Raw genomic sequence first — 10698 nt, forward strand, 5'->3', positions numbered from 1 at the left:
TTTAGCATTTTGGTGCAGAGGGAATCGATCCCCCCTTGAGGGAACCGATTCCCCCTTTGAAGGGGAACCGATTCTCCCCACAGGGGAATCGATACCCCCCTGGGGTTCTGTTAAAATCGGGCAGAACACCCCCAAAACCCTCTTCTCTCCCTCTCTTCCGCCGTTCTTCACCTCCTACACCCTCATATCTCCATTCTTGCCTCAAATCATCGATATTAATCGGAATTCGCTTCAAATATTATCTTCTAAACCTGTTGGAATCATTAAAATCGTGCAAACAACATCTAAATCCCCTCAATCTTCATCTTTCAAGGTAAATTTTTCTAAACTCTCTATTTCATTGTTTTTGAACATAGGATTAGTTTCAATTAGTTCTAGGTTGAAATAGTGATCGGACATTGCTTATTTAGGGATTAGAAACTAGATGTTACAACTAATTTCATCAAAAACACAAGAATTTTTCAAAATTTTTTAAATTTTCGAAATAAAAAAAAAATTTGTTATTTTTCAAATTATTGTGTTTTGATTAAATTATGTTGTTGTTATGAAAAACTATACATATATTGTTTCTCAAAACCATATTTTTCAAAAGTTTTTCAAAAACTTTGCCCATTAGGATTGATTTAGAGAATCTTGAAATATTGAGGACTCATTTGAGTTTTGGGATTAATTGAATTGCATACATTTGTTTTAAAATTGCATGTTATTCTATCTATTCCGATTTCCTTCACCATGTCAAATCCTAAACGTCCTAGGTCTTCATCTAGTCGTTCTAGTCGTCAACCAAATCCTCCTCCTATTCCTCAAAATCTTAATCCTAACTTGACTATCCAAAATTCTTGTTTCAATCAACCGGGTCCTAAAGATTATCGTTATTGGTTTTACCAATATTTTGACTCGTATAAGATCAGGGAAGAACGTATCCCATCTCTTCAAACTATGGTTGACATTAACTTTAAATATCTCCCTATCTTACACGAATGGAAATTTGATAAACTTTTCAAACTTGAACCCATTGTCTATCATCAACTTGTTCGTATCTTCTACTGTAATGCCGTTTGTATCAAAAATCGTGACAAAACCAAAACCATAGGAGTGCGTTCCTACCTCCTAGGTCAATATTTCCATCTTGATCCGTATTACATAGCCAATGCCTTAGGCTTGGACAATGAAGGTTTATCAAACGAAAAACAAGTTTTAGGTTCACGATATAAACGGAATGATAGTGCAAGTGTTTTAGATCTCCATGAGCGTTTCCTTCATCTCATGATCACTTGGTGGTTTCGACCATCCGGGGGTCGATATTCAACTCTTAGAGCTTTAGATCTTTGGTGGTTGCACTGTTTTGAAAACAATATAAAAATAAACCTCTCCGAGATTATCTTTGCTGAAATTGTTGAAACCGTTAACCTAGTGCCAAATAAGAAACTCTGTTCTTCACTAGTTTACGGTTGTATTCTTAGTAATCTCTTTTCTAAAGCTGAACTCCGAGTTGGTCTAGATGCCTCATTTCCTCTTAAGAAACAAATCAATTTTCTTTCTTTAACAAGAGCGGGATGGGTCAAAAATAAGGAAACCGGTGCATGGGTTCGATCTTCTACTCCGGGAGCTAGTTCTTCACAAGCTCCACCCAAAGCTGACGAAGATCCCGAGTTTGAACAATTAATGAGGGATATTGATGAAGCTGAAGAAGAACCTGAACAACCCGAGGAGCACGCACAACAATCGACTCAAATGCCTCCATATTTTCCATCCTTTATGGAGACATTTGATTTCCGTTATGCTACAATGGATTCGCGCTTTTCCTCTATAGAGTCTCATTTATCCACAATGGGAGCTCAACAATTAGAGATTCTTCAGGAGATGCGTGCAAACAATGAAGCAACCAATGCTCGTATTAATGAACTAACTCATGAAATGGCTGCTATGCGAGCCCGTTTTCCACCTACCGATCCGGATGCTTGATTTTGTGTTTAGCTTTACAACTTTGAACAAAATGAATATTGTTTCAACTTTTTGGATATTTTGGATTGTTTGATTTTGTGGATTGTTGGATTTTGGATTTATGAATAGTATAAACTTATATGTTTTATTCATTTTTGCATCATCATTAGCAATATGACCAATTTTGCCATATCACATTATTTATGAATATTGATTTATGAAACTAATGGCTAACCTCTCTTTTGATTGTGATCTTAGCAGCTTAAGCTTATAATTAATAAATCAATTGGCTAAATGATTTCAAAACCTTGTTTTACAATGTCTTTTTGATTTAACAAAAAGGGGGAGAAGAATAAGTGTTAAATGTTTTACTTGATAAATTGAAGAAGTGTTAAATGTTTTGAAAATAGGCTTGAAATGCTCAAACTTGAGGTTTGATGCTTTCTCTTTGATTCTCTCTTGATTCTAGTTGCTTGATGTTTCTTGTTATTGATCAATGGCTTCTAAGCTTGCTTAAATACACCTTGGATCACTTCTGAACGTTGGGGATGATTAGAGAAGATATTATAGCCGTTTTAGTGTGAAAACATTTAATAAAACAGCTTGGTGTGTGGGGGGAATCGGTTCCCCTTTGAAGGGAATCGGTTCCTAAGTGTAAAATTCAAATATTTCGACCGTTGTACAAGGGGGGAATCGGTACCCCCTTGGGGGGGATCGGTTCCCTCCGAGCATACTGGAATTCTCGGAGCAAAACTGTTTAGGGGGGAATCGGTTCCTCCTATGGGGAGAATCGGTTCCCTCCGAGCATTCTGGAAATCTCGGAGCCAAACCATTCAGGGGGGAATCGGTTCCTCCTATGGGGGGGAATCGGTTCCCTCTGAGCAATCTGGAATTTTTGGCTTTGAATTGGTTCGAAATACTTTGTAAAATTATTTTGAAATTGTTTTATGATTAAAACTTAATTTTACACTTAAGTAAGGATTAAAAATGATTTTTGAAATATTTGGAGTAATGTTTTGATATTCGAATAGTTATATCGAATATACTTAGAAAATCATTTGGAAAATCTTAAAATCCATTTAACTTAATTTGTTATATCGAAATATCAAAATGTTTCAACAATTCGCCATGTCATCAATCACTGTGGACTGCCATGTTAGTACCGTGGACTATCACACCATCACCGTAACGATTAACCACGGAAAACGTTGGTCAAAGGATCACATTTAGTTTGTTTTATGAGTTAAAGGTTAATATTGTGAGAAAAAAATAATACGAGTACTCTATTAATTTAAATTAAATAGGAGTATAAGAATACATTTTTAAAATAAATAATTTATAATCAACTTTTTCAAATTAAATCGTGTGACTGACTAATATTAAATAAAATTAGTTTAATATAAGAGAAAAATAATAATATTTCTATCAAACGTCCACTATACTTTGTCATTTGGTAGCTGAGCCAAAAGAAAAAAAAATGTTATTCAGTGATGGATATTCACATATTAAAAGTTTAAAAAAAATCAGGGATTAAATGATTGTTTTAAAAAAATCTGAGGGCCTAAAAATATTTTTTTACAAAAAATTAAGAAGTTTAATGAAAAGTTAAGGTTTGAGAAATCTACTTAAAAATCCAAAAGTTTTATGGTAAATTATGCAAATAATCCCCAAATTATAAGATGTTTATTTTAGTCTTCAACTATAACAAAATTATAAAATGATCACTTAATTAAAAAAATAACAAATTATTATTTTATTTTAAAAATCCATATGACCCGATATTTAATAAAATTGGCATACTAATAAATTTAACCTTTAATTTTCATGTTTCATTTTAATTTAATCATAATTCTAGAAGAAAAAGACTCAATATGTTAATATTCTCAAAAGTTAAAAGAGAAACTAAATTGTTAGAATATTAAAATGTCAAGATCAACCTTTTAGAATTATATTTAAATTAAAATAAAGTGTAAAGTTTATGGATAAATTTATTATTATACCACTTTTATTAACTATCAGGTCACATGTCTTTAAACTTTTAATGGAAAATGATTAACCTTTTTTAGTTAAATGATTATTTTATAACTTTTTATAGTTAAAGGACTTAAAAACGTTTTCCTATATTAAATGGACTATTTTAGTAGTTTACCCAAAATGTCAAAACTTGATGTTTGGTCTTAATTTGGAATTTCTAGAAGACAGAAACGTGTATAGAGTAGGGATGGGCATGGACCCCAACCCGATATGTTTCGACCCGAATGGGTCGGGTTTTTAAAAAAATTGAGTTTGGATCGGGTATTTTTTAAATGGTGATGTTCGGGTCGGGTTGAATTTGAGTTAAGAGTGAAAAATACCCGATCCGACTCAAAAAAATATAATTTTATCTTATATATTTAGGATAATTACAATAATAACCCTCTATATATTATTATTTTTAATTAAATCACTATTTTTATTGAATAAAAATAATATTTTTATTATTTCGGGTCAGGTTTGATCAAGTACGGATTTTATCTAAAAAAAGTCAAGTCGGGTGGAGGTATATATTTTTTGGGACAGGTTGAAATGGGTGAAGGATGTAAAATTTTCGGGTCGGATTGGTCGAAACCCGACCCATTCCCATCCCTAGTATAGAGATGCAAAGAAGGTTTTATTTCTTCCTATTAATAAAAGCCATTTAACTACTTCGTATTCATGGTAAATTGTGTATTTATTACTTAAATTATCAATTTTTATTCGTTTTAATACTTAAACTTTCAATTTTTTTTAAAATCATAGATAAAATTTAGTCTTTGTTTCATTTTAGTATCTCACTGTTAAAACTTTAGTTTTTATTTCATCTTAGTATCCTGTTCAAAATTTAACGTTAAGTTTTGAAAATTTTAAAAGTTTAGGTATTAATACGGACCAAAACTGATTGTTTAGTACTAAACGTGTTAAGTTTTTAGCGGCGGGTACTAAAATGAAATAAAAACTAAACTTTAGGTATAGTTTTTAAAAAATAAAAATTTAAGTACTAAAACGGATTAAAACTAATAATTTAGGTGCATTTTTGCGTAGTTTACCCCGTACTTATTAATCAGGAGGGGTTATAACTGTAATTTCATTTAAAACGGAGGAGATTTAAAACCTTCGAGGATTTGGTCAAACGAGATTATCCATTTTACCAACCAAAAAAAAGGTACGGTTTTTTTTCTTCTCTCATGATTTACGGTTTTTAATTGGCTGATCCAACGATTCCTGTCCCGTGATCTTCTTAACTGCTCAATTTCCCCGTTGGGTTCATCGGAAAGCCTAAAAAAATCGGCTAAAAAAGGGGTATTTTCTTTGGGTTCTAATGCATTTTCTTTCTAAATTCTTGGAGCCCCCTTTATTTCTTCTTCTTTTCTCCCGTTGATTCAAAGTTCGTGAGTTTGACGGGAGATCTGATGTGGGTATTACGTGGAATCTGAAACCCTTTTTTTATGTTTTGATCTTTGGTGTAATGAAATTGATTTCCAATGGAAAATATGTTGGCAGCAATCTTACATTTAGATTCTGTTGTTTGATTAGAGTAGAAGCTTTAGCATTTAACTTTTAGCTGGGAATTCTTTCTATGATCATTTAGATGCTTTATTGAACAATTTATGAACATTCTTTCCATGATTTTGCTTTCGAAATCGATCATTGTTTGAGTTCTAGTAATTATGTTTTCGCTCATTCCTTGATGACAAATTGTGTTACTTGACTTCTTTATCTGATAATGCCTTTCTTTTAGCTACGATAGACTGTGTGATCGATCCAAGGAAAGCGCGTTTGTCTTTGCTATGCTCATATGAAATCTTATCTCGAAAATGTTGAACGATTATGTGAAGATGGTTCTGATTGTTTGGTTTGTGAATACATTCTAGATCGGAAGGAACTGCGGATATTCCTTTTCGGTATTTAGATTTTATATGTTGAGAATATGATTATGATGATGGGATAAGAAATGTCACTTGTATACATTGACAAAAGGGACTTCCGGTCCGCCTTTTAGCCTGAAGAATGCAAGTACGCATGTATCGTCGTTTTCATATTCTGTTCTAACTCCTAATTTAGAGCTTCCGATGTCACATTGGGCTATATATGAAATGTGTCATTTGGGGATGTGATTGAATGACCAAGGTGATGCTTCAAATCTCGGGAATCTATTTTAATGATGGATGTTCATCTCTGCTGTATATGCTGTCCTGTGTTGTTATACTTGTGGATTCTCTATTCTTTTATCAAAATCGGGTTTAAGTTTGCGTTTTCAAATGCAGGAGAAAAATTGACATTATATGGATAGTAAAGTACCGCCTCAAAAGGATACTCAAGAGCTAGCTCGCGAGTTTCTTATCGCAATATCTTATTCCGTACCCGATAGTGATCCTAATCCAGATCGTTCGTCGAAGATCGTGGACGGTGCGAATGGGGCTGTGGCTGCAAATGTCGACGAAGTTGAAAAATATAGGTCTGAACTGATTTCTATATCCAATGCACAATCACCTGATGCTCAAGTGCCTCCAGTTGTGCTTGAGAACCATGTAGGTTAGTGGGAACATATTTGTAATGGGAAACTTTATTACAATACAGTGGCTGTTGATGTTTACTAGAACTTCCTGCTGTAGTGTTGTCTGATTTTCCAGATAATGTTGTTTTGCTTTGTATGTGATTTTCTCCAAACGGATGTAAATAAGGAAATGTACTTTTGTAGGCATTATGTCGTGTTAAAAACTCGGAATTCTGGACATGATATTCGTCTCGGCCACCGGATGTTTGCATCGATATCCTCTGATTTCGTTTGTTTTGTTATTGGTAACCAAATTTCTTTATGTCCTGACCCATGTCTGTCCTCAGTGTTAACTTCTTTCTTTGGGTTTCATGCAATCGAATTGTCGAAAACATGTGAACATGATCGTGTCGCCGGGCGGTCATCGGAATGACCTATGGTGATTGAATGTTCTGCCTGTTGGAATGAGATTGAAATCTTTAAGACTTGTGTAAGTTTTTAGTGTGGATGAGTTATGAAGTGTAAGTTATTAGTATGAATGAATTGAAAAGTTTAGGGGACATGTTTAAGTTCGATTAATACTTGATTTGAGTTGACTTAATTTAAATTTGAGTTCAATTCGAGACTTTAACGAGTTTAATCTTACAAAGTTCAATGTCTCTGGAAATATAATATTCATTTTTATCGCTGATGTTACTAGATAAGCTAAACAATGAATACATTTTATATCTTAAACAATAAACAACTCTTTGGCAAAGTTAAGAAAGCACACTAAGCTAATCCAGCTAACATAAACAGAACAATGAGACATGTCCTACTCAGGCAATGCCCCACTTTACACACAGGGCAGTGTTGGAAGAGTCTGCTCTGTTAAAAGATTTGCCTTCCAGCCGGACTCGGATGGTCTCCTTAATATCTCCCAGCACTTCTTCCTTTGATTTTGCTCTGCTCCTAAACAATCTGCCATTTCTTTCCTTCCATATGCCATAAACGTGACCGGTCCAAACAAGTTTAAGAATTCTCACAATGAGAGACTTACCCTTGAATAGCAGAGAAGCCCAAGTCAGTTCACCATCCCAACTGCTAGTTCCACGAGAGATGCAACACAGTTCAAGAATAGAGCCCCATAGCTCCTTAGCAAATCGACATTCAAAGAACATGTGATCTCTTGTCTCTGCCTCATTGCCACATAGTAAGTATTTATCAGTTTCAATGGTTAGGCCCATTCGCAAGAGCCTAACCCGAGTAGGCAGCCTGTTTAGTATGGTCATCCAAACAATAATACTATGTTTGGGGATAGGACCAGAGAACCAGATCAAATGGTGCCAAGGAACCTTGGGGCAGGGGTGCGCAATTCTTCCCAGATATACCTCGTACTAAGATCACAGACCTGACTCGAAAAGAGGTGAGCAACATCAGGCCTAATTTTCAGCAGATATTTGAAGCTCCAGCTTGCATTCTTAGGGATTTCCATTTGTCAAAAATCAGCATTCCTAATAACATAGTATTATTGTTTGGATGGCCATACTGAACAAGTTGCCTACTCGGGTTAAGCTATTACGAATGGGCCTAGCCATTAAAACCGATAAATGCTTACTAAATATTAATTTGATTATTCAAAAACATCTTTTTCGAAAAAGTTGAAGACGACTATGTTGTATGCCATTTTCAAAATTATTGTTCAAAAATCTTATTTGAAAAATTTATTCTATGGATGCAATAGATGGAAAATTTATTTTTTTCCACGATATTATGTGAGCAAGTTTACCCTAACTACGATAATAAAACATTAATAAGTGAATAAATTTAATGGTCAAATTATTAAAATATTAATTAAATAAATATTATTTAATTCACCATCCACCATTTTTCAGAGAAAGAAAGTTGTTCAACCAAGAACGAGGACTACCTTAAGAAATCACAAATTCTAAAAATTTAGAAAATAAAGAAAATATTTTAAAACCTAAAATAAAACCTCGGCCTATGCACCTCCTGAGTTTCCTTGCCATGCTTCGATAGGTAAATGGTCATTAGGAGGCATATTGAGTGGCAAATTGAAGAAAGGCAGCACACCCGGTCCGGCGCCGGCATCGGAAAACATGTTGCTTTCGCCGCCATCGCCGTCGTCGACTTGAATCTCATCCTCTTCTAAGGAAAGTTTCTCGTACGCCACATTCGTAAACGACGATGCTATGAGAATAACGGGTCCAGCCGCCGTCAGTTCACCAACCACACTTCCACCAACAACCCGCCCTTGTCCGGCAGCCAAAAGGATCGTCAAACTGGTGGCGCCCGGAGGAGCCGGCGGCGGTAAAAACGAACCCGAAAGCGATAATATTTCGAATCTTCCCTGAAGAGTTAAAACAGCTCCAGCCGCATCCGGCTGTCTAATGCTGACGTTCGTCACCGTACCGCTCCCACTCAATACACATATCCCTCTTTGTCTTCTCCGAGCGTAGCTGGCGACGGAGTCGAAAACTTCGCAGCCGTTCGAAACTTCAAGAATCTCAGCTCGGAGCGTGTTGGCACTCTCTCTGGCGACGATTACCGGTGGCTTCGGCTTGTTCTTCGAACCTTGTGGACGACCCCTTGGCCTACGAGATAGAACAAGGTCACCCGAGTGGGCACCGCCGTTGACAAAGTCCTGAACTTGGTCTGAACGGCCACCACTGTTTTCTGAAACGTCGTGGTCTTCCGGTTCGGGTTGGTGGTGTAGGTGAAGGTCCGGCCTTTGAAGGTGCTGAACGTAGATTGAAGCAGTGGCTAAATCGAGACCGGCCATGCGAGCATCAAAGGTAAAAAATAGTGGGAAAATGGATTAAAAATGGTGCTTGAATATATAATAATAACGAGCGAAAGGGTTTTATTTTATAAAAAAGAAAAACAAAGAAGAAGATGAAGATGAAGAAGAAGAGTAGATCAACTGCTCTGCAGGGAAACAATGGAAGAAGAGGGGCAAAGTCTTGAAAATTCACAATCATTTCTCGGTCCAAATGTTTAAATAATATATATACACCCTAAATCTTTAACACTGTAAAAAAATGCAAGGGCAAGTTATATATTTAGCCACTAAACCATTTTTATACTTTTGTTTTGGTCACCCAACTATTTCTTCATTCCAAAATCATCACTAAACTTAATATTTTTTTTTCGTTTTGGTCCTATTTTTACTTCAGTTGTATATTGGAACATTTAGCATAACACTGGAAAGAGTTGTCACCCACATTGGAGTAGTCCTGGTAACTAAAGAAACTATCGACGGCGGCATTGCCACCTTTGGCCAAATGATTGTACATTTCTACTCTACCAACATATCCTCATCCAAGGCTTTCTTTATTTTCTCATTTCTGCATGCACATATTTTTTCCTGACATACAGTAAATATGCTATTCCCCCCACATTAATTCATGTCCAAGTTTTTAATTTGATTTCTCTTCTTCTTGGTCATTTCAATGAGGTCATCTCATATGTAGACAACTTGATGCAGTTTTTCCAGACGATATTGTTATTGTTTTTACTCTCTTTATTGAAAATTTCATGGTTGCTAACCTTTTATGTCATGGGGGTTCAACAGGGATCCATGTTACCAAACATATAATTTTTAGACGGTATTGAAGTTCCCATAACCGCCTGTGGCGGCAATTGCGTAGGTGTTGAAGTTCTAGTCAACGACATTTGATCCATTAGTGTAACTGGAGAATAAATCCTTGTGACGGGCATAGTCCCATCTGTATCGGCAGAGAGGATAACATTTTCAACTGTTAATGGGGACACTTTGGAGAGTAAAAAATTAGTCTTTGGGATTTCATTGTTGAGCTATTTGTTCCTATAATGAACCAACGAGACTCTGGGAGTAAACGAATTTTATGTCACTGATGAATCACCGACACCGTCGAAAGCCACCTGTATTGTTCAAAAACAAGACAAGACATACGTTGAAATAAGTAAAGATTATCAACAACAACAAATGGAAAAACAAGAATGACAAAAAAATCGCTTACAGTAAAGGATGAGAAATGGAGAAAGGAGATGAATAGAAAATTTCATAGAGGAAGCATTTTCCAGTATTCTATTTTCTTTTCAATTTCCCCGAGAAAGAAAGTTTGTGTGGTTGTTTCAAGAGTTAGGGTAAGGTGGCAATGCTGCTGTCGATAGTTTCTCTAGTCTTATGCTAAAGGTTCTGATGCAATTGAAGTAAAAAATGGGACCAAAACGAAAAAAAAATAAGTTTAGTGATGATT

The 10698-nt window shown here is 35.4% G+C and overlaps 2 protein-coding genes and 1 long non-coding RNA gene across 3 annotated transcripts; 1 reads left to right on the forward strand and 2 right to left on the reverse strand.

Moving 5' to 3' along the window:
* Positions 1-5086: 5086 nt before the first annotated feature.
* LOC120206539 lies at positions 5087-6732 on the forward strand. Its single transcript, XR_005524124.1, has 2 exons — positions 5087-5125; positions 6228-6732. It is a non-coding gene; the product is annotated as an uncharacterized LOC120206539 (long non-coding RNA).
* A 543-nt stretch (positions 6733-7275) lies between these two features.
* LOC120206595 lies at positions 7276-7931 on the reverse strand. The gene is made up of 2 exons (XM_039206200.1): positions 7828-7931; positions 7276-7711 (listed from the first exon to the last, which is right to left on the reverse strand). Exons 1-2 carry the CDS (start codon positions 7929-7931, stop codon positions 7276-7278), a joined length of 540 nt encoding a protein of 179 aa, XP_039062131.1.
* A 435-nt stretch (positions 7932-8366) lies between these two features.
* Positions 8367-9330, reverse strand: LOC120206558 (AT-hook motif nuclear-localized protein 23-like). Its single transcript, XM_039206179.1, has one exon. The coding sequence runs from the start codon at positions 9237-9239 to the stop codon at positions 8439-8441; it is 801 nt and encodes a 266-aa protein (XP_039062110.1). The 5' UTR covers positions 9240-9330; the 3' UTR covers positions 8367-8438.
* Between the last annotated feature and the right edge of the window lie 1368 nt (positions 9331-10698).

Source organism: Hibiscus syriacus, unplaced genomic scaffold (genome assembly GCF_006381635.1).
Source record: "Hibiscus syriacus cultivar Baekdansim isolate YM2019G1 unplaced genomic scaffold, ASM638163v2 tig00013960_pilon, whole genome shotgun sequence".
NCBI lineage: Eukaryota > Viridiplantae > Streptophyta > Magnoliopsida > Malvales > Malvaceae > Hibiscus > Hibiscus syriacus.

Coding starts and splice junctions, on each gene's coding strand:
- LOC120206558 (XM_039206179.1), bottom strand. CDS start 9,239: ATGGCCGGTCTCGATTTAGCCACTGCTTCAATCTACGTTCAGCACCTT.
- LOC120206595 (XM_039206200.1), bottom strand. CDS start 7,931: ATGGAAATCCCTAAGAATGCAAGCTGGAGCTTCAAATATCTGCTGAAA. Junction 7,712..7,827: donor GTCTGTGATCTTAGTACGAG/GTATATCTGGGA, acceptor CATACTAAACAG/GCTGCCTACTCGGGTTAGGC.